The sequence below is a fragment of the Grammomys surdaster genome, unplaced genomic scaffold (assembly GCF_004785775.1).
Source record: "Grammomys surdaster isolate TR1022 unplaced genomic scaffold, NIH_TR_1.0 310, whole genome shotgun sequence".
NCBI lineage: Eukaryota > Metazoa > Chordata > Mammalia > Rodentia > Muridae > Grammomys > Grammomys surdaster.
In genome coordinates, this window is record NW_021604729.1 from 488539 (window position 1) to 509694 (window position 21156).

At 49.5% G+C, this 21156-nt stretch overlaps 2 protein-coding genes across 2 annotated transcripts; one reads left to right on the plus strand and one right to left on the minus strand.

Annotated features, from left to right (window-relative positions):
* The first annotated feature begins 370 nt into the window (after positions 1-370).
* Ccdc86 (coiled-coil domain containing 86) lies at positions 371-7197 on the plus strand. The gene is made up of 4 exons (XM_028777508.1): positions 371-1111; positions 4144-4273; positions 6047-6121; positions 6302-7197. The coding sequence occupies exons 1-4, from the start codon at positions 399-401 to the stop codon at positions 6419-6421; spliced, it is 1038 nt and encodes a 345-aa protein (XP_028633341.1). The 5' UTR covers positions 371-398; the 3' UTR covers positions 6422-7197.
* On the minus strand, positions 7087-11305 carry Ptgdr2 (prostaglandin D2 receptor 2). Its single transcript, XM_028777507.1, has 4 exons — positions 11247-11305; positions 10606-10836; positions 10385-10478; positions 7087-9575 (listed from the first exon to the last, which is right to left on the minus strand). The coding sequence occupies exons 2-4, from the start codon at positions 10628-10630 to the stop codon at positions 8294-8296; spliced, it is 1401 nt and encodes a 466-aa protein (XP_028633340.1). The 5' UTR covers positions 10631-10836; positions 11247-11305; the 3' UTR covers positions 7087-8293.
* Between the last annotated feature and the right edge of the window lie 9851 nt (positions 11306-21156).

Consider the following 21156-nt stretch of genomic DNA (forward strand, 5'->3'; position numbering starts at 1 on the left):
TAAAACAAAAGAAAGAAAGCACGAGGTTTGCGGGTCCAGCTATTTATTCCAGAGTAAGTTAACACGCTCATTCGGCTCTGCCTACAGACTCCCTCCGCCTTTTTGCCATTCTCTTCACTCAGTGGTTAAAAAAAAGCATACCCCACCCGATCCAGATTCTCTTGCTCCTAGAACTCGCTGTTTGCAAAAACCGCATCGCGGAAACCCAGCAACCAGACTAAGTAAACACTAAGCTCATGCACAACACGCATGCGTTTACTAAACCCAGCCCCCGGGGCAAACGTCCCCCTCCTTTCCACCCGTCAGTCTACCACAAGTGCGCTTCCTGCTCGGTACGGAAATGGACGTGTCTGACGTCATATGAAGGCGCCGACGGTTCCGAAGGCTACACGTGAGCCATGGATACGCCGCTGAGGCGCAGCCGGCGGCTGGAAGGCCTAAAACCTCTGTCTCTAGAGAACCTTCCTGACCCCGAAGTCTCGCGGGCGAAACGGGCTCTTGTAGATTTCAAGTCGAACCCAGAAGAAACAGGAGAGCTCAAGTCTCCGAGAGTCCCACCACTGGGCCTTGCGTCTCCCCGACCTCAGCCGGAGACTAGCCCCGGACCACCCTCTCCTACACAGGATGCAAGCTTTGGGTCCCCACAGAGGCAGCCAGAGCCACGTCCTGAGTCCCCTCAACCTCATCAAGATCTGGGCGTGGAGTCATCTGCAGGACAGACAGAGTCGAGTCCGGAATCCCCGCAACAAGAGCAGTCATCCAAATTATCTCCCACACCGGGAGAACTGGACTCTGAGGCGGCCCACGCTAAGGAGGAGGTCATCCCAAGATCCCCCGAACCTTGCCCAGGTCAGCAAGCACCGGGTCCCGAGCCCTCTCAGCCAGCACAGGAGCTGACACTCCAGGCACCTAGCTCCCCAGAGCGCCAGCTGGAGCCAAGCAAGCTGCCTCCGGCCGGAGAGACAGTGACAGTAAGTCTCGACTTAAAGAAGCGAGTTATATCTTCTCCCCAGGCCCCAGCAGCCAAGAAATTGAAGAAGGAGGATCTTCCTGTAATTCCAAAGGGGAAACCCAAATCCGGGCGTGTGTGGAAAGACCGCTCCAAGAAGAGGTAAAGTGGGGGTAGCATGGGCGATGTGGTGGGTTGGGTTCTCCGTGCATTTGGACATTGCCTTCGCCGGAATGCTATCCCAGGATTGGAAAGAGCTCACCCAAGTGAAATTAACAAACAGAATCATAATGTCAAAATGCCCTTAGCCGGGCAGTGGTAGCGCACGCCTTTAATCCCAGCACTTGGGAGGCAGAGGCAGGCGGATTTCTGAGTTCGAGGCCAGCCTGGTCTACAGAGTGACAGGACAATCAGGGCTACATAGAGAAACCCTGTCTCGAAAAAAAATAAATGCCCTAAGGTTGGGGAGGGAGATCCTCAACGGTCATTACTTTATTGTCTCTGCTCTAGGGGATGTTCTTTTGAACTTCCTTTCCATCCATTTTCTATTGTGAGGCGGGGTCTCACCGTGTAGCACTGGCTGTTCTGAAATTCACAGAGATATGCCTGCTTCTGCCCCCCTAGTGCTGGGTTAAGGCATGTTGCCACCTTTACGTTGTCTGCCACATGTAGTGAGGGAGGCAGAGCTAGCTATTGTCTTTGATAAAAATGTATCATGGGACACTGGTTGTGTGTCACTTCCCTAGGGATGGCCAAAGAGAGTGTCTTATGTAGCCAGCAGCACGTGTAATCACGTTTGATCTTTATCTGCCTTTTGGAGCAGGTGTTACTTACTAGTATTGATGTTGTACATCTGAGGGACCCAAGGCTCAAGGAGGCTAACTGAGACACGGGATGGGAGCATGATTGCAAAGCATGTGAGGGGAAGGAACCCATGAACATGCCTCGTTTGACCAGCTTCACTTGGGTCACAGCCTTCTTAAGACAGGAGGTCTTCCTTGTCCTTCCGGTGCTGGGACATGGTAGTGCTCGGTTTATATTTTTCAGTGAGGAAATGAGGAGGCGCCTGTGGAAAGGGCATTGTTTAGGCAGCAGGGAAAGAGAAGTAGGGTTCTTTTAAACCATAGGGAACAGGGCATTAGAGAACTTAAGAAAATGACATTGACAAAGGGTGGACTGTGCCAGGCTTTGTGCAGGCTCTTTACAGAAGTCACTTTGTTATATTCTTAAACCCTAAGTGTTGGGCATAACCCCTCTCCCAAAATACCCCATTAAACAGAAGAAAGTGAAACTTCAAGAGAAAGGTACCAATCAGAGAAACTTTGAAGCTGCTCCTTTTCCCTGTCCCAGCAAGTCACAGTAGCCAGGCCACTGATGGCTACAGGTAACCAGCTAAACAGGCTCTCAGCTATTCCCATCTGCACTGTTATCTGCACACAGAAGGTTGCTGTAGCTGAGAGGCCTCCTTGCCCAGGATCACACAGGCCATGAGGACCAGACATCCAGGCCTGTCTTCATCTCCGGTAACTAGTACTGAACATGAACTCTGCCTCAGTGCTGTAGCCACCAGCCACGTGCGACTATTTACATTAGCTTTATGAGATGAAATATTCTGTGAGTTTTCTTAACAGGAACCACAAATCAAGTGCAACCTATACATAGCGGTTCCCTTCCAGGACAGAAGAGGTGTAGATCATTTCCATGATGGAACATTGTTGTCACTGATACTCTAAAAAGACATAGCATCATGTCTTATGGCTCTGGCTTCTCCAGGCTTTCATCATCCTGTCCCTTCAGGATTCTCAAATCTCAGGTTTTTAAGAGTAGAAAGGAAGGCCAGGCGGTGGTGGCGCACGCCTTTAATCCCAGCACTTGGGAGGCAGAGGTAGGTGGATCTCTGAGTTCGAGGCCAGCCTGGTCTACAGAGTGAGTTCCAGGACAGCCAGGGCTATACAGAAAAACCTTGTCTCGAAAAATAAAAAAAAACAAAAACAAAAAACAAAAAAAAGCAAAAAACAAAAAACAAGAGTAGAAAAGAAATTCCACAAGCCACCCACTGCTCTGTTTTTAGGAAGCTGTGTCTTGAGCAAGCTTGGAGACTTGGCAGGAGAAAAGCATGCTGGTATCAGAAGCTAACCATACAGTGGGAAGAGGACAGAACCAGGCTGCCTATGAATAAGCCTGGTGCCAAGTTCCAAACTGTGTGTGCCAGACTCCTGGGAAGGGAGCAGACAGCTCAGAAATGCACTATTGACCTTTGTCTGGTCAGCAACAGACTGTCCAGCATGCACCAAGACCTTCAGAGACAGGGTTGCCACAAGATAGCCTGTAATAGGCAGGTAAATAGGAACTCCTACAGGAGTCAAGGTTGTAGTGTGGGAAGCAGAAGGGCCACTGTGAAAGGATCTGCTGAGGAGCCTTAGAGTTCTGGGGATAAGATAGGGGAAAGAACAGGCCTGCGGGACACCCAGAAGACTCGGCAGGTAATGGGGGAGAGACCAGACATGGAGGCTTGTCTTCATTTTATTTTTACTTTTTATCACAGAAAAGGAAAGAGCTGAGTTTTATGAGTCCTATCACCAGCTTCAACAGTTTTCAGCATTTCCTGGCCCAGCTTCATCTTCCGTTCCTTGTCCCTGCACTTACCCCTCCTAGAGTGTTTCCGCATACCCTAGAGTGTTCTTGTAGATGTCATCTCCATTCTTGTATGACTCTAGGAACATTTGACTCTCCAGAAAAGCCAGACTTTCCCCCAAATCTCACTTCTCCACCTTCACATCTCCCAAACTAGAGAATAATCTGAATTTGTTACAGAAAGGCCTTGTTACTGCTGTTTGGACGTAAAGTCACACCCCTCTAGGGAATGAGCACCTCATCTCCAGAGGTATTCACTTACAGGTTACCATGTTTGTTGGTGGCAGCAAAACTTCACAGCTGAGGCTGTATGAGTACAAAAAGCATCAAGTCCCAACCCACACTCAGGAATGTGAGAACTCTTGGAGTCTTGGTTAGTTAGTTCCTCTGTAGAATGGAAACAGGCCTACATGCTTAGCAGCCTGTTCTATCCTAAGTTTCTGTAGGAAGCTGAATCCCAGGCAGGCAGGAGAGGACAGGAAGCAGACCCAGAGCCCAGTGAGAGCAGGGTGTGAAGGCAGCACCACAGAGGTCCCCTAAGTGCCTCCTCTTCTGCCAAGATTCTCCCAGATGGTTCAGGACAAGCCCCTGCGTACCTCCTGGCAGCGGAAGATGAAGGAGCGACAGGAGAGGAAGCTGGCTAAAGACTTTGCTCGGCACCTGGAGGAGGAGAAACAGAGGCGCCGGCAGGTAAGGGACCATCCCTCCAAGTCTGGATCCCAGCAGCCAAATACATATCTGCTGCAATAGACACTGGGAGTATGACAGACACAGGAGTATGACTTAGAGCCCATGGGTATGAGGGCCCCAGGGGTAAGAATAGTCTAGGGCCATGATAGGAGTCCTGCTCAATCATCCAGCTAAGCCTGTGCTCATGGACATGCAGGAGACCTGGAAGTAGAGTGAGGAGCCTGAGATAAAGACCAGCAAGCCATCTTGGTGGCAGGGGCGTTCAATGTGGTGGGGTCAGGCTCCTCTCTGAGACTTGTTTATGAGGGCAAAGCTTGCCTGAGATTTGTTTCTGTCATTCTAGAAGAGACTCCCACACACCACCCTGGAGGTGGTCCCTGCACTTTCCTTCCAATTCACTCCCCTTTCCCCCATCTCAGAACCAAAAATGTCCTCATTAGAAGTTCATGCCCATGAGCTAAACTGACTAACATGCACAGAGCCTTGTGCTCAATCACCAGCACCACAAAGGCTTGTTCCCAACACCATTAGCCTCCAGGAAGTCTTGGAAAGAGTCCCAGTTTTACTTCAGCAGCAGTACTGAGTTGGTAAGCAGGATTGTCCCCAGGACCGAGTTTAGCTGTCACTGCTAGTCTGGTGAGCCCAGGGTACAGAAGGAGCACTAATTCAAATGACTTGTCTCAGATCTGTGGTCCCAGCTTGACCACTGAGAGGGATGGACCAATCACTAAGGCATCCTTCCACCTGGCTTTGAGTCACTCCAGACCTAGCTGGCACTGAGGCCTCGTCTTTTTTCTTGTGCAGCCTTGACTCCCACTTGGCCACAACAGTTGCCAACTCATGAGCAACTAGAGAGGTGCATCCTCCCAGCCCTCCTCCTAATACATAAGATCACAAGTCACTTCCTCCCCAAGGGTCCAGGCCACCCCCATGACCCCAAGTTGTCAAAGCCACGGAAAGGCCTGACCACATAGCAGTCAGTTGGAGCCACCATCCATGCCCTAGCCCTGTTAGTACAGTGGCAGCATAGCCAGGAAGCCTTGGACTTGCCACCCCCAGAACAGGCTCTGAGTGTCCTTGGAAAGCTGGTACTATCCCAGACCTTAGTCACACACTTATTTCTTAAGTCAGTCTGATGAGGTAGGTCCTGTGGTCAACTTTACTGTCGAGGTGAGGAAGTGAAGGTATAGACTCAGCACAGCACGCTAATTAGAAAGTAGAAGAGTGAAGACTCAAGCTGGACCAGGTTCCTTCAGAGCCTTTTGACAGCTCATCCTGCCCAGCCCTTCCTGGGGTCAGTTGTGGAGCCCAGCTATAACCTGGCCTTGCATTCTCATTCTGAGACACCTGAGCCTGGGCAGAAGAAAACCTGGGACCAGCCCAACCTTCTCCCTGGCAGCTAGTGCATGGGATGGTACAAGGGGCCATTCTGTCTGTGTGTGACTTCTAAGCGGGAAGGCACCCTCATCTTGGCCCATTCAGTCATTCTGTGGAAGCCCCTGCCTTCAGATGTCTTATCTGTTTACTCACCTTCCTTCTGTTTTGGAACCGGGTACTCTTGCTGTGCTGGGCCTCAATTCCAGGCCCACAATACAGACATTGCATCCCTGTTCTTCCCCAGAAGTGCCTAGGCCTCTACCCTCCCCCCAGGAGCAACCTGGATGGCAAGCAGGCTTCTCCTCCTAGGATTGTGTCAGTTCCCACTCACCAGGGGCCTGAGATGCTAGAGCCATCTCAGCTCCTAGCCTGAGATTCCCTTTCTGTGTGTTTCAGGAAAAAAAAGAGCGCCGGGCTGAAAACCTAAGACGCCGTCTAGAAAATGAACGCAAGGCTGAGATAGTCCAAGTGGTGAGTACCCACCAAGGGGCACAGGCTGTGGAAGGTGAAAGAGGGTTTTAAGGTACTTGGGGTCCCTGCCTTACATGGTCCATTGTCCTGCTGCAGTTCTGGGCCCCTGCTGCCCCTTTCCCCAGAGACAAGCACAGGGTTCTCATCCACACTGATGCCTCCTATTTCCCCCTTCTTCAGATCCGAAACCCTGCCAAGCTCAAGAAAGCAAAGAAGAAGCAGTTGCGCTCCATTGAAAAGAGAGACACCCTGGCCTTGCTCCAGAAACAGCCACCCCAGAGGCCTGTAGCCAAGGTCTGAGCTCAGGACAGTCCAGAGGCCTCAACAAACCAAGAGTCACAGCAAACAAGGCACCTGGGGCAAGCACACCAACACCGTCACATTAAGAGGGAGACGGAGACTCCAGCCCAGAGGGAACTGAAGACTGCTGGGACTCAAGAAATTTACCTGTCCCCATCTCCTTTCCCGTCTTTTCCACAGTGCCTTATGATCATGAACTGTTGCCGGGTGGTAGCAGCAGTGCATACCTGTGCATTAATCCCAGTGCTCAGGAGACAGAGACAGGGCGGATCTCAGAGTTCGAGGCCAGCCTTGTCTATGGAGTACAGGATAGCTAGCCAGGGCTACACACAGAAATCCTATCTGAAAAACCAAAACAACAAAACATGTCTTGGAACTGTGAATTCTTGTTCCCCAGTGAGCTGGTAACTCCCTGTCTTTGGGTCTTAAGTCTCACCCATGCCTGGAGGCCTGCTGTCAGAAGTCAGTGCCTCCATTTTTTCAGTGACACCTTAGCCACTTGTGCATTCTGCTGATTTGGTCTCCTCGGTCAGCTGAAGGCAGCCCTTCCCTAGTTTGGCACTGGAAGATTAAAGTGTGGAGTTGGAGAGAGCTGAGTTTCTCTCCAGCACCCCTTTCCCACACTGAACTATAGAAGCCTTTGGGCTTGAGCCATGCCCACTTGCTCTACTGCAGAGGTGTTTATTGGTATCTGCATAGGTACAGCTCTGGGCTCCCAGAAACAGAAGTCTCTGTCCCACTGGGCCTTCATTATCATAATAAACCATTAAAATACATGGTGTGACAGGTACACTGAGTAAAGCAGGAGGGACTTGGTGACACTTTCCAGTTTTAGAAGAACCTGCTGCAGGCTTGGGGCCTGCTTGACAGAACTGACAACCAGCCTGGCCTTAAATGGTTCAGGAGATCCTGAGAATACCCCATCCCTGTTCCATATCTACCTGTTTCTGACATCAGCTCCCCTTCCCCTAGAAGGTAAAGATGAGTCAGCCAGCTGCCCTGCAGTCCATGGTGGGAGAGCATGAGATGTGTGGTGGAAGGTCCCTGACTGATACATGGTGCCCCTCCCACCTGTAGGCTGGAAGTGATGACTGTGAGGCAGCTAATAAGGGTAGGTGGTTCTCTCTGATAGAAGTGATCCAGTGATACTGAAGTCCAGAGTGCATGGGCAGCAGCAACAGCCCTAAAACTGGACAGTGAAGATCCTGAATGGGAGTTGAAACACCAATATGGCTAACAAACTGACTGGCAAGGTGTGGTTAAAGCATCTGTCTCAGGCCAAATGAGGGACTAAGAGTGAAGGTGGTTGGCTGCAAACTTTCTCAACCCTTCCTCTCACTGACCCCCATAAACACCATTGCTAATTGGCAGTCTCCCTTTGCCCCATTCGCAAAGCAGGGCCTTATGAGATGCAGGCTGTGAGCTTTGCCTGCGTGATTAACAATTGCCTTGGGCCAGCTGCCAGGAAGGTAATAGAAGTACAAAATCTTACCTAACTCAAATCAGTTGCCCTAGCAAGATCCCTAGGCAATTAGGTACTTTTGTTCTTAAATGTGTAGAAACCTGGAGGCCAGCAGTCAGGAACCAGGTAACTCCTCTAAAGGGTACGTTTGCTTCCAGCTCCACACTGCAAGATTAAAGTGTTTAGGAAGGGCTGTTTCAGTTCACCTTGCTCCCAGAGACTGAGTCGCCCAGGGCATTTTCATAAACTAGTTTCCTGGACACTACCCAGGAAGCTACAACCTGGGCCCGGCATTAACTGTACATTTTCAACTGTGTATTGGAGAGGCTCGGGATGTGTTGGCATGCTATCTGGACTGTGCCGGTCTAATCCAAAGTACAGCTCAATGAGCCCCGCTTCTCCTGGGATGGCTATCGGACCCTCTGTGGGAGCTCTGCACTGCCACGCCTCATCCAGCGGATCAAGCGCGCAGGACGCAGATGGGGAAGTCGGTCCGCCAGCAGGAGGGTAGAGGCTGGGGTGGCGGTGGAGGAGGCGCGGCGGCGGCGGCTGCGGTTGCCAGGCCCACCACTCAGGTCGCTGTCCTCCACCAGCACGCTTTCAAGCACCGCGCGTAGCGAGCTCCGCAGCTTGTGCAACATGTCGGGACAAGTGAGCACATAGAGCAGTGGGTTGACCACGCTGTTGAAGAAGGCCAGGCTGGTGACAAAAGGCAGCCCACGTGACGCGAGCTGCCGTAGCGTGGTGACAGAATGGGCACGAGCCTCCAGCAGACTGAAGATGTGGTAGGGCCCCCAGCACAGCACAAAGGCCACCACAATGGCCGCCACCAGGCGCACGAAGCGGCCTGTCCTCTGGTGACCACGGTGGTGCAGTTGCAGGCTCACGGCCACGTGGCTCAAGGCTATGATGGTCAGAGGTACCATGAAAGCCAGCAGGAACTTGCTGACCGCCAGGGCCTTCTGGCGGTAGTCGCACGTGGTGTCGCGGTCAGGCCCTGGATTCAAGAGCAGCATGTTGTAATAGCACATGATGCGGCCATCAAGCCGCGGGATGGTGTCCCTAAACAAGAAATACGGTATTGTGTTGAGCACCGCCAGAGCCCAGAGCATCAGGCAGACTCTGTGCGCGGCTGCCACCGTGCGGTGGTTCTGTGCCCACACTGGCCTCAACACCTGCAGGCAGCGATCCAGGCTGATGGCGCTGAGCAGGAAGCCGCTGGCAAACATGTTGAGGAAGAAGACCGAGGAGTGTAGCTTGCAGAAGGTGGTGCCCAGCTCCCACGAGTGGCCCACTGCCAGAAAGTAGGTAAAGAAAGGCAGGGAGGCGGCAGCTAGTAAGTCGGACAGCGCCAGGTGCAGCACCCAGGTAGTGACCACTGTCTGGCGCATGCGATAGCCCACCACAAACAGGATGAGTCCGTTTTCCACCAGGCCCAGCAGCGAGGCCAGCCCGTGCAACAGCACCGACACGTGGTCAATATAGCGGAGGCTGGAGTTGCTGTGGTTTGGAAGCTGGACCATCTCCTCCAAGAGTGGACAGAGCGGCTTCAGTGTGACGTTGGCCATGGCAAGGTGGAAGAAAGGAGGGCTGAGCCTGACACCCAGGAACCAGAAGCCTGCAGCCTGGGCAAGAGATGAACCTATCTCAGAGTTGCCAGTATTGCCTGATAATAGGGTGGACACTGGGAATCTGTGAAGATAAGCAAGACAAAGGAGTAGTACAGTTTTGGGCAAGCCAAGTATAGTCTTCCTGAGCCTAACAGTCTCTAGTTTGTAGGGCTACTGGAACAAAATTAGAACAAATTTAAAAGGGCGTGGGGTAGATGGGGAAACTCCAAGTTTGTGCTATGCAAGTATGAGGAGCTGAGTTTGATCCCGGCACCCAGGTATACAATAGGAAGAGGGTGGTCCATGTGCTTGTAATCTTAGTGCTGGAGAGAGAGACAGGTGGATCCCGGGGGCCCACTGACCAGCCAGCCTAAACTGCTCAGTGAGTCACAGGTCCCAGAGACCTTAACTTTAAAAGACAAGGTAGGAGACTAGAGAGATGGCTCCACAGCAAAGTATATACTGCTTTTTCAGGGGACCAGTGTTTGACTTCCAGTACCCATATGGGGCAGCTCCCAACTGCCTATATAACTCAGTTCCAGTGGATCCAATCCCTCTGGCTTCTGCAGACACCTGCATTCACATTCGTACCTGCAAACACACACACACTTTAAAATAAAATCTTTTTAATGTGGACAGATCTTAAGCAACATCACTCAAGGTTGACATCTGATTTATATACACACATACATATGCCTGCATTCATATGTGCACACACACACACACACACGGGAACTGATATAGAAAAGGCACTGTATCAATACCATTTCAATTACTATTAAGCACTCATCCAAGATCACAAAGGTCAGGCCAGGCAGTATTCATTTTCCCAGTCTCCAAAACAGAGAAGTAGATGGGAGGTCTGTACCACCGAGCCCCACAAGGCCTTACCTCTCTGCAGTTCCTCCTAGAGAGCAGTAGTCAGCCTCAGAAGTGACTGCTTGGGTGTGCTGATTGGTTGATATCAGGGGAGCTGGCCCTTCCTCTGATAGGAGAGGAAATAAGATAAGAGGGACAAGCGTGAGACCTGGCTGGAGGAACTATCACACAGGAACCCAGGGAAGGCAATGACAGTCCTACCTATCCCAGGAAACCCATACCCGTTTACTCACCCATGCACTGGGTCAATAGGCACATTAAGCAACAACTAAGGAGCTCTGGAAAAGCCAGGTTCTCTGCATGTTTGCAGCCTAATGGAGAACCCCAGGGCCCTGTAACAAAGCTGGGGCCAGGGCTAAGGGAATCACATTGTATACTCCCTGCATCAGAGAGGAAATGAAAGCAGGGTGTAGAGACTCAGGCTGTGACAGGCACCCACAATCCTCCAGGTACTGTGGTAGATTCTGAAATAGATGTTCTTTCTCGTGGCTCTGGAAGAAACGTGCCAGTATTCTCTCCATCCCATTGTACAGATGAGAAAACTGAGACACACATGTTTAAGTGCTTGTTGAGCCTATCTAGCTTCAAAAGTGGGATGATAGAAGAAAAGAAAATAGGTTGCAGAGACTTCCGAACTCCTCTTTCTAACAGAACTCCTCTTTCAAACTTCACTGGCCAGAAGGGAAACATCTACTCCCAGAAACCACTGATCTTCATAATGTGGATCTCTGGGACACCAACCTAGAATATCCCTGACAGAATCCCTCTTGGAGGTAGATCAAAGGGAGCAGGCACATCTGACATCTGTGATCTCTATGAATTCTTACTGATCCTACTTTTTAAGCTTTAGCATCTGCAGAACAGTTATACTCACATTAATCTAATGAGAGTAGCTTTCAGAAGAGGAAACTGAGGTTCAGGGAGGTACAGAAGCTGGGCCAGTGCTGTGGAGGGAAACTGAGGTTGGTTTTCCTCCCAGCAGGCAGATGTGAGCTATTCTCTTTCTGCCTTGAGATATCCCATCAGCTACATTGTCAGTGTCATGGGAAGCTCAGAAGACAGTGTTGCTGCACTCTTTGGAACCGCCTATTCTGATCCCTTGGGCTGCATGAAGACAGCTTCAAGACCCGGGATCTTGGGCCACCCAAGGAGCTAGGATCCTGTTATAGTGGGAACCCTGACCTTGAACCCAACTTCCAGCTGGTTTAATTTGTCAGTTTCTCTAAGCTCACTGAGTGATCATGTCCCTTCTCCTGAGATAGCATGGTGGCCGTGATTGAACGGCTCACACACTGGGTCTAGCTAGCACCCAGGAAAACTCTGTCCTTCCTTCTGGGCAGCAGGCCCCACCAGGCTCCTAAGCTCATCTCCTTGTCATCCTAGTTAGGAGTAGCCCTCTGTCTAGTCCTGAGCACACCAAGGTTGCCCAGCCCCTGGAAAGCTGCCTCCTTACCGAGCCGCACAGTGAGCAGTGAACACAGGGTTGAGTCAGGGAAGCTGGCAGCTTCTGAAAGCAGCAGGACTGAGCACCAGGCAAGTGGCAGGAGGGGAGTGAGCTGAAGGAGGAAATAGCTGTCAGCCCTGAAAGCAGGGGCGGGGACACTATGTTCAAAGTCTTTCATCTCCATTTAGGCCACCAGCCCCTGGTCCACCCCTTCTCTTTATGGAGGAGCCTCTGTAACCCAGCGGACAGTGTTCAGTCCTCTACTGCCAATCCCCAGACACCACGATTCTCCAAGGGGAAGCAGTCCAGCTCTTCTGAGGCAGCATGGGCCCTTGTCCCCAGAGAACTAGAGGAAACAGGGAGGGGCCGTGGGAAGAGCACAGAGACCCTTGGCCAGGAGGTCAGTCACTTCTCCTTACTGGGTGCTGCAGCAGTAACCAGGAACAAAGTCTTCTCACAGCAAGTGGTAAGGATGGAATGGAGCAGGTCACGGGGGCATCTGGAACATAGTAAATGTTCACAAAGGCAGCTTCTTTCCCATCCACAGAAAAGTGAGAAACGTAGGTAGCTGCTTTACAATGAGGAAAATAGACCTCAAGTCCTAGTGAGGAGAAGGTCGAGTCTTAGAAGTTTGCATTTTAGCCAGGCATGGTGCTGCACACCTTTAATCCCAGCACTAGGCATGCAGAGGCAGGTGGACCTCTGTGAGTTCAAGGTCAGACTGGTCTACAAAATAAGTTACAGGATAACAAGGACTGTTAGACAGAGAAACCCTGTCTTGAAAACCAACAACAACAAAAGGTTTACATTTTCTTATTGTCTGACTTGTGTAAGCATGAATGTACATATAGGTAAGCATGCATGTGGAAGCCAGAGGACACCTCAACTCTTGTTCTTCAGGGGTCATCCACCTTGTGGTGCATGTATGTATGTGTAATATAAGTGTGTGCGCATGCATGCATGGTGGTACACGTGTTTGTGTATGGATACCAGAGGCCAACATCTGGTGTCTTCCTCAGTTATCCTCCACCTTATTTTCTTTTTCCAGGTTTTATTTATTATATTTTATGCATATAGCCATTTTGCCTACATGCGTGTCTGTGCAACATGTGTATGCAGTGCCCATGGAGGCCAGAAGAGGGCATAGGATCCACTGGAGCTGGAGTTACAGGCACTTGTGAACTGTGATGTGGGTGCTAGAGATTGGATCTCAATCCTCTGGAAGACTAATCAGGGCTCTTTAACCACTGAGCCATCTCTCTACCGTGTGTGTGTGTGTGTGTGTGTGTGTGTGTGTGTGTATACATGTGTAATATGTTCTATAAAATATATTTATATAAATATAAAAATAAACAGCATCAGTGCTATGCCAGCATGAGTGTTCCTCAATGTCTCAAGACACAGGTCAGCAAGGGCCATGGTTGTCTAGACCCTTAGCCACACAAAAGGTTCATGATGCTTGCAGCCCTTCCTAAAAGTACATAGTCCTATACATTCTTGGGATAACGTTCATCTACACCTGAATCTAGACTGTGCCTATAGGCTCATGGTTTGGTTTCCAGCTGGCTGTGCAGTTTTGTGAGGCTGTGGAACTTCACAGGCAGAAGTAGGACAGTAGGGTGAGACTCTAGGGTTAGACCCATCCCTTAGTTCCTGGCTCATGCTTTGACTCCTTTTTCAACATGATGTGACTAGCCTCCCCCACACATTCCAGTACTGTGAATGTAAAGTTCTGCCACCCATTTCCTGCCATGCTGGGCTGAAACTCTTTAACACGGTGGACCAAAATGAATCTTTCTTCCCTCAAGCAGTTATGTCAGGAATTTTGGTCACAGCAGCACAAACATAACTAGTATGTTGCCCAACCCATAGAAGCATGGACAAGGCCATAAGGCAGTATGGTGTAGTGGTTAGGCCAGGACCTTTGTCTCTGCCATTCTCTAGCTAAGTGACCTTGGGTGAATAACTCCACAGCAGTAAAATGTGACTCTTAAAATGTCTTCTGGGGGCTGGAGAGATACCTCAGCATCTGAGTCTGTTTCCTAGCAGTCATAGGAGAAGGCTTAGAACCACCTGTAGCTCCAGTTCCAAGGAATCCAACAGTCTCTTCTAGACTCCACAGGCAACTGTACACACACAGACACATACACACACTCAAACACACACTCACACAACTAAAACTTAGGTGGGGTGGGAGTGTTGGGTGGGTGGGGGAGCACCCTCATAGAGGCAAAGAGGAGGGAGGAGAGAGAGGTTGTGGGATGGGGGGCTTGTGGAGGGGTAACTGGGAAGTAGGATATCATTTGAGATGTAAACAAATGGAATTATTAATTAAAAAATGAACCTTCACAAGCTCTTCCTTCTGTTCAGTTCCAGCCTTAGCGGAGGTTGGTGTGCAGCCTACTGACTGAACTAAGAAAGAGCTCCTTCTTTCCCTAATAGACTTATCTCAGCACCAAGGCAGGAGGCATGTATAGACTTCCTTTGGGCTCTCAGCCCACCCCTGAGTCCTCCCCAGCATGCCTTTGTGCAGTGTACATCCTGCCCAGCTTCCATGGCAACCATGTTAAGGGGCTCTCATTCAGATAAAATCCTTTCTCTTCTGCCTTTTCTCAGTTTTGATCTTGTCATCACTGTCATGTCCCAGCCCTCCCTGAGGATCTCTTATTGCTAAATAAAAAAGTTTCAAAGCCTTAGTAAAGTTACAAAAACAAACCAAAGAAAGGGTCCCCTGGAGTGAGGCATTTTATGAAGAAGTGAAGGGCTCATACCCTCTTCCCCATGTCCTGGAGGGGCTTGTGGGATCCTGGATGATCACATGTGGAGAAAAGTAGCTTCTTCTTCTTCTTTTTTTTTTTTTTTCCGAGACAGGGTTTCTCTGTGTAGCCCTGGCTGTCCTGGAACTCACTCTGTAGACCAGGCTAGCCTTGAACTCTCGAACTCAGAAATCCGCCTGCCTCTGCCTCCCAAGTGCTGGGATTAAAGGCGGAAAAGCAGCTTCTACAGGCATCTACAGAGCCAAGCTCCTTCGTAGATGAGGTGACAGATGTGTGAGAAAGGATGTCAGCAGGATGTGGCGCATGTCTCAGGATCTGACTCAACACTGCCCACTTTAAGAGGAAGAGTATCTGAAGGGTGCCAGAGCAATGGGGGTCCTGGGGAGCAGGGTCACTGGTTAAGAGTGACAGGCAGAAACCATGACTGGTCAGCAGTCCTGTTTAGCCTTAAAGTAGGAGGAGAAAGGCCAGTCAAAAGGAGACCAGGAGGCCATCAAAGCTGTCAGCCCTCCCTGAGATCAAATGTGAATGACAGTGACTGGGGCCTTTGGAAGGTGCTAACTTAGCACCGACCAAAGCTCCTCTGGGCTGGGGAGAAGACCCACTCTGTAAAGTGTTTTGCCATGCAAGCATGAGGACCTGAGTTTGGATTCCCAGAATCCACCAGTCAGACACAACAGCACACACTTGTAAGCCCAGTACTGGAGAAGTGGCAACAGACAGGTCCCTGGAGATCACTAGCTTGCCAGCCTAACCAAACTGGTGAGCTCCAAGTTCATTTGAGAGCCCCTGTCTCAGAAGACAAATATGGTATGTGTTGGCTTATATGTGGATATTAGCTGTTATGTCAATGCTAACCAAGATAAAACCCATAGAACCACAGAGGATAGGTAGAGAGTAGGGGACTTGAGGGAAGTGATAGCTTTTATTAGAAAAAGACTAGATGGCTATGGATGGATGTGGGGAGCAGAAATGGGAGGATCAAGTGCAGAGGGGGAGAAAGTGGGGTCTGGGGAGGGAATATGGGGAGAGACAGCTAAAATAAAGGGCCATCTGAGGGAGTAGTATGAAATCTAACACAGTAGAAACTTCCTAATATATACACATATGATGGCAATCCAAATGAAAATGCCAAATAATGGGGAGATAATTTCACCTGACCATCCCTTGTCACCAAATGAGGTTCCAGTACCAGGATTGGGTTACAGCAAACTGAGCTGGTGGTCAAAGGGGCCCCAAACAACCCAGGCTGTTACCTAGAATTACAGATCGTGCTTCGAAAACTGACAACAAGGCCCCACTGTTGAAGACACAACTCATTGAGCCTGGAGAAGTCAAGCTGGTGCCTACACAGAACCCTCACCCCTATGTACCAGCATCTTTGGTTCTTCTACTCTGCGTGCTATCAAAAGAAAAACATAAACACCATCCCAGCTACACATCCAATGGTGTGCTGCCTGTGTAATGGTGGCACAAAACCTGTGAGTAACCAACCAATCACTGATCCCAGACCCACTCCACGAGATGAAACCCATACCTGACACTGCTTCAGTGACCAAGAACCTGAGACTAGATAGTCTAGTGACATGAGGTAAAATCAGATACTACTGTTCTAAAACAGGGGTGTGGCAATAAAAGAACTCCTAATAACATTTCATCTATTTTTATAGATCAGTGCCTTGTTCAGCCACCATCAGAGAAGCTTCTTCCTGCAGCAGACGGGAACAAGTACAGAGACCCACAGCTAGACACTACACAGAGAGTGAAAGACCTGGGAACACTCTGCCATAAATGAATGTCTCCACCAAATACTTCCCCTCAGAACTCAGGGAGCCTGGAAGAAAAGGAAGCAGAATGAGTGTAAGAGCCAGAGAGTGTGGAGAACATAAGGAGAACAGCCCTCTAAGTCAACTTAGCAAAACTCATATGAACTCACAGAGACTGAAGCAGCAAGCATGGGACCTGCATGGGTCTGGACCAGGTCCTCACTGTATAGATTATAGCTTCCAGTTCAGTGTCTTTATGGGATTCCAGAATGTGTGAATGAATAGGTCTCTGATTTTTTTTTCAGATTTATTTATTTTATGTATATGGATGTTTTGTGTGCATGTACATCTATCTACACACCAGAAGAGGTCATCTGATCCCACAGGGTCTCTGATTCTCATGTCTTCTCTTCAGCTCTTTTCCTTCTGTTGGTTTCTCGTGTCCAACTTTGATGTGATAGACTTTGTTTTCTCTTATTATATTTTATTTTGTTGTATTTTTGAATGAATGAATGAATGAGTGAATGAATGAGTGAATGAATGAATAAGTGAATGAAAACCTAGCCACTAGGGAAAAGGTAAACAACTGAACTATCATTTATGCCTTCTTGGAGAGGGAAATTCAGCTTTCTCCAAAGGAGTAACATTGAGTATATCAAGCACTTCAGAGCAGGTCAGGCCTCACGTTCAGGAACTGACATATAATAGACTCCACAGACTCTGTGTGTGTGTGTGTGTGTGTGTGTGTGTGTCTGTGTGTCTGTGTGTCTGTGTGTGTGTGTGTGTGTGTGTGTGAATGCGTGTGCGTGCTTTTATTGGCTACAGTTTGGTGGCTTTGAGTGGTTTTGGGTTTTGTTTTCTTGGTTTGTGGGGATTTTGTTGTATTGGTTTGGGGGAGGGTTTTGTGGTTGTTGTTGAGAAAGAACTTAAAGTTAGGTGGGTAGGGACAGGAAGAGGATTATTAGGAGGGACTTGGAGGAAGGAAATACATACTTAATTTTATATGTTATAATATATTATAAATTTAATAAAGATATAATAAAAAGGAATAAATAAATAAAATTTACTTTTTAGTTAAAAATAAAAAGAAGAAGGTAGAGGCCTGGTGAGAGGGCTCTGAAAAATGAGGACCTAGGTGTGAACCCTCAGCACCACGTGGAAAGGCAGGTGTAGCTGCGCATGCCTGTAACCCTAGCACTGGGAGGCAGAGACAGATCTCTAAAGCTCTTTGGCCAGCTAGCCTAAGCGGAACCTTTGAGCTTCTGAGTCAGTAAGAGACCCTGTCTCGAGGCAGAGAAGGTGAAAAGAAGAAAACAGCCAAGTGCTGCTTGGGTCTCCTCCACGGCACACATGCAAACACACAAACATACATAAGCATGTGCACGTGCCCATACAAACCAAACATCATGTACAACACACACACACTCTCGTAGCAGCAATGACAGGGCTGCCTCTATGTAAATGCTAAGGAGCTTGCTGCGGCATTTCTTTTCCTGCTCCCAAAGTCTGTGTGTTGTTAACTCTACGCCACCTCACCTCTAACCCCCAAGGGTAGGTAAGGTCAGGTGGTGAGTAGTCCAGGGCACAGGCAACACACACACACACACACACACACACACACACACACACATTTATCCCCAGCTCTGGATGAACCCAAGTACCTGGGCATGCCTTACCTTACCTGCTAGGGTATCTGACTCAAAAGGACTAAAGTGCAGCCTGGGAATATGCATTTCTAGGGGACCACGCAAACCACGTAAAAGACTAAGCCAGTGTGGTGGGAATGTGAGGCCCCAAAGGCTGTGTACCAGCAGCATATTAGACAGAACCACTTCTCTCTAGGCCTGAGTTCTGGCCCTAAAGGACAAAGGATGTCATAAGCCAAGTAAGTGCTTGGTCCCAGCCTGGCCCAGAGGGAGGCCATGAGGGCTAGCCACTGTGGTTGTCTCTTGGTGTCATCAAGATGTAGCTCATCAGTGGGACTCAGCCTGCCTAGTGGCATAACACCTACAGCTATCACTTCCCTGAAAGAATGACACATCAACTTAAGAGTCCCTCAAGTCAGAGACCTCCGAACATGAGGGGTAAGGGTTGGGGTTGCAGAACCATGTCAGCATAGATTCCCTATGCAGCTAGGGAGGAAGAGGCCTTCAGACCCAACACATGCTCAGTTCCATGTCTGTGATCCCTGACACCTGGAGAAAGACATTGCCCACCCTCCCATCCACGACCTTGCACACTCCACAGCCATAGGCCTGGTCCCTGAATACAGCACTTCTTCATGGCATCAAGATCAGTGCTACAGGAGTAACAAGAGCAGAGCCAGCAGGGCCCCTCACTTCTTCTGCCATGCAGAATCAGAGCCTGTGGTTTCCTAGCACATGGGTCCTGGAGAACTGTGTGTGAGGTGTGGTCCAGATGTACTACATCTGGTACAATCACAGTACAATCTAGTACTGTGTCCCCCATGAAAAGAGGAATGATCCCATAGACTCTTGTGTTTGAATGCTTGGCCCATAGGGAGTGGTACTAATAGGAAGTATGGCCTTGTCGGAGGAAATGTGTCATTGTGGGGGTGGCCTTTGAGATTCCCTATGCTCAAGCTATATCCAGTGTGGTACACAGTCTCTTTCTGCTGCCTTTGGATCAAGATGTAGAACTCTGAGCTCCTTTTCCAGCACCATGTCTGCCTGTATGCCACTATGTCCTATCATGGCAATAATGGACTAAACCTCTGAAACTGTAAGCCAGCCCCAATTAAATGTTTTCTTTTATAAGAATTGCCCAGGTCATGGTGTCCCTTCACAGCAATAAAACCCTAACTAAGACAACCCAGTTCCTGCATCCTGTTCTCCATACTCCACTACCCTACCCTTCTCCCTGCCTCCTGTCTTTGCCTGGATGTTGCTACCTGGAATGCCCACCTATGCCTTCACCTTCTGGAAATACTCACTGTGGAGTAAAGAGACCAGTGCAGCCTCCCAGCTGGTCTGAGCTCCCTCCCTGCTGCATTAGGAAGCAGGTCTTTTGAGTTCCTTTCTTGCCATTTTTAAAGAAGTCAACCAAAGAGGAAGTGAGATGCTGTCAGGAAACCCTAAATCTTCTGGGCCAAGCTCAGCAGTCCCTGAAGGTGCCCATACCTCACAGAGGGGTGGCCAGGTGAGATTCTACATGACATCTAACAGGAGACTGACAGGGGGCCACCTAGAAGCCACTATCACCCATGGAAAGAGACCACCTCCTCACATGGCCAGCAGGCCCACACATCCCTCCACCTTCTCCATTCCTCCTGATCATCAGTCAGCATTCATCATCACCCCTGCCTGTTCTGCACACACCAGGCCTATGACCTTGCTCCTGGTGTCCATCCTCTGCCCTGCCCCCCACCTTTGGTGCATTCCTAATCACCCTTCAAAGCCCTATGCAAAAGTTGCCTCCTCAGGAATGTCTTCACTTACCCCATATCTTCTCTGTTCCCCCAATCTTTATTTGACTCAGCCATCCTTGTCCTCTGTGGTCACTCTTTTCTCCCCACCCTCACGATGAACAGTATGAGAGGATGTACTTATGCTTATTCTCCGGCTCCAAAGCTGAGTGGTGTGTGTGTGTGTGTGTGTGTGTGTGTGTGTGTGTGTGTGTGTGTGTGAGAGAGAGAGAGAGAGAGAGAGAGAGAGACAGAGACAGAGACAGAGACAGAGACAGAGAGACAGAGAGTGTGTCCCAAGGAATGTCTGCTGAACACACAGCTCTCTAGTGCTGGAATCTGTGTGCAGATCGTCATGACAGAGCAAAACTGTTCACCTCATGAAGCCAGGAAGCAGAAAGAGTATAGACTGGAGTCCCAGTGTCCCTTTCCAGGTTAGGACTTCAGTATCTGTCATAATTTGCTTCTATTACACCCTCCCTCCAAAAAGTTCTAGTACCGCCCAACAGCACCATGGGCTGGCAACCCAGCCTTTGGCACTCCTCCCCTGAAGGACTTTTAAGATCCAAACAAACAACATATCTGTCTGGCCAGTGAGCAAGCTGCCGCCTCCTCCTGCTCCGTTTCCAAGGGCCCACAGTTAGAAAACAACTCTGTTTCTCTAATTCCATCCCAACTGTTGCCATTCTCATTCTTTTTTGCCCAGAGGCCAGAGAAAAGCAGTCATGTGACCTTCCTTTCGTCACACTGCCCAGGCACCGCAGTGAACGCCACACAAAATCCTGGCTTGTCCACTCCTCAATTCCTGCCTCCACTGCCTAACAGTGGGAAGGGTGTTCACCACACAAGAGGAAAGTAGGAACACTGGGGTCAGAGGACACTATGCAGTGATTTACCCCCCTGTGCGTGCACGCACACACACACACACACACACACACACACATGTCCCATGGGGGGCAGGGTGTGTGCACAGTCTCTAAGCATCTACTTCTAAGATTCTTGAAGATGACATACAGTCCTGTATGTCTGTAACTTTCTGTAGATAAACCTAGCAGTCACTATTTAAACCCAGTGTCCTTGTAAACCAGGGAACTGGGACACACAAATGAACATGAGGAACTCTCACACAAGAGGAAAGGCTATGTGAGAACATGGCAGGAAGTTAGGCATCTGCAGACCCAGGAGAGGGGCCTGAGAAGAAATCAGATCTGCTGTCATCTTGAACTTAGAGCTGCAGTCTCCAACTGTGAGAAAATAAATACCTCACTTAAGAAGCTGGTGTTTGGTGCTTTATTACAGCAGTCAAGCTGACTACAACTGGCAGAAATGTGTAATCTAATTCCTGGATCTAATCAGAAGAAAACACCAGGCAA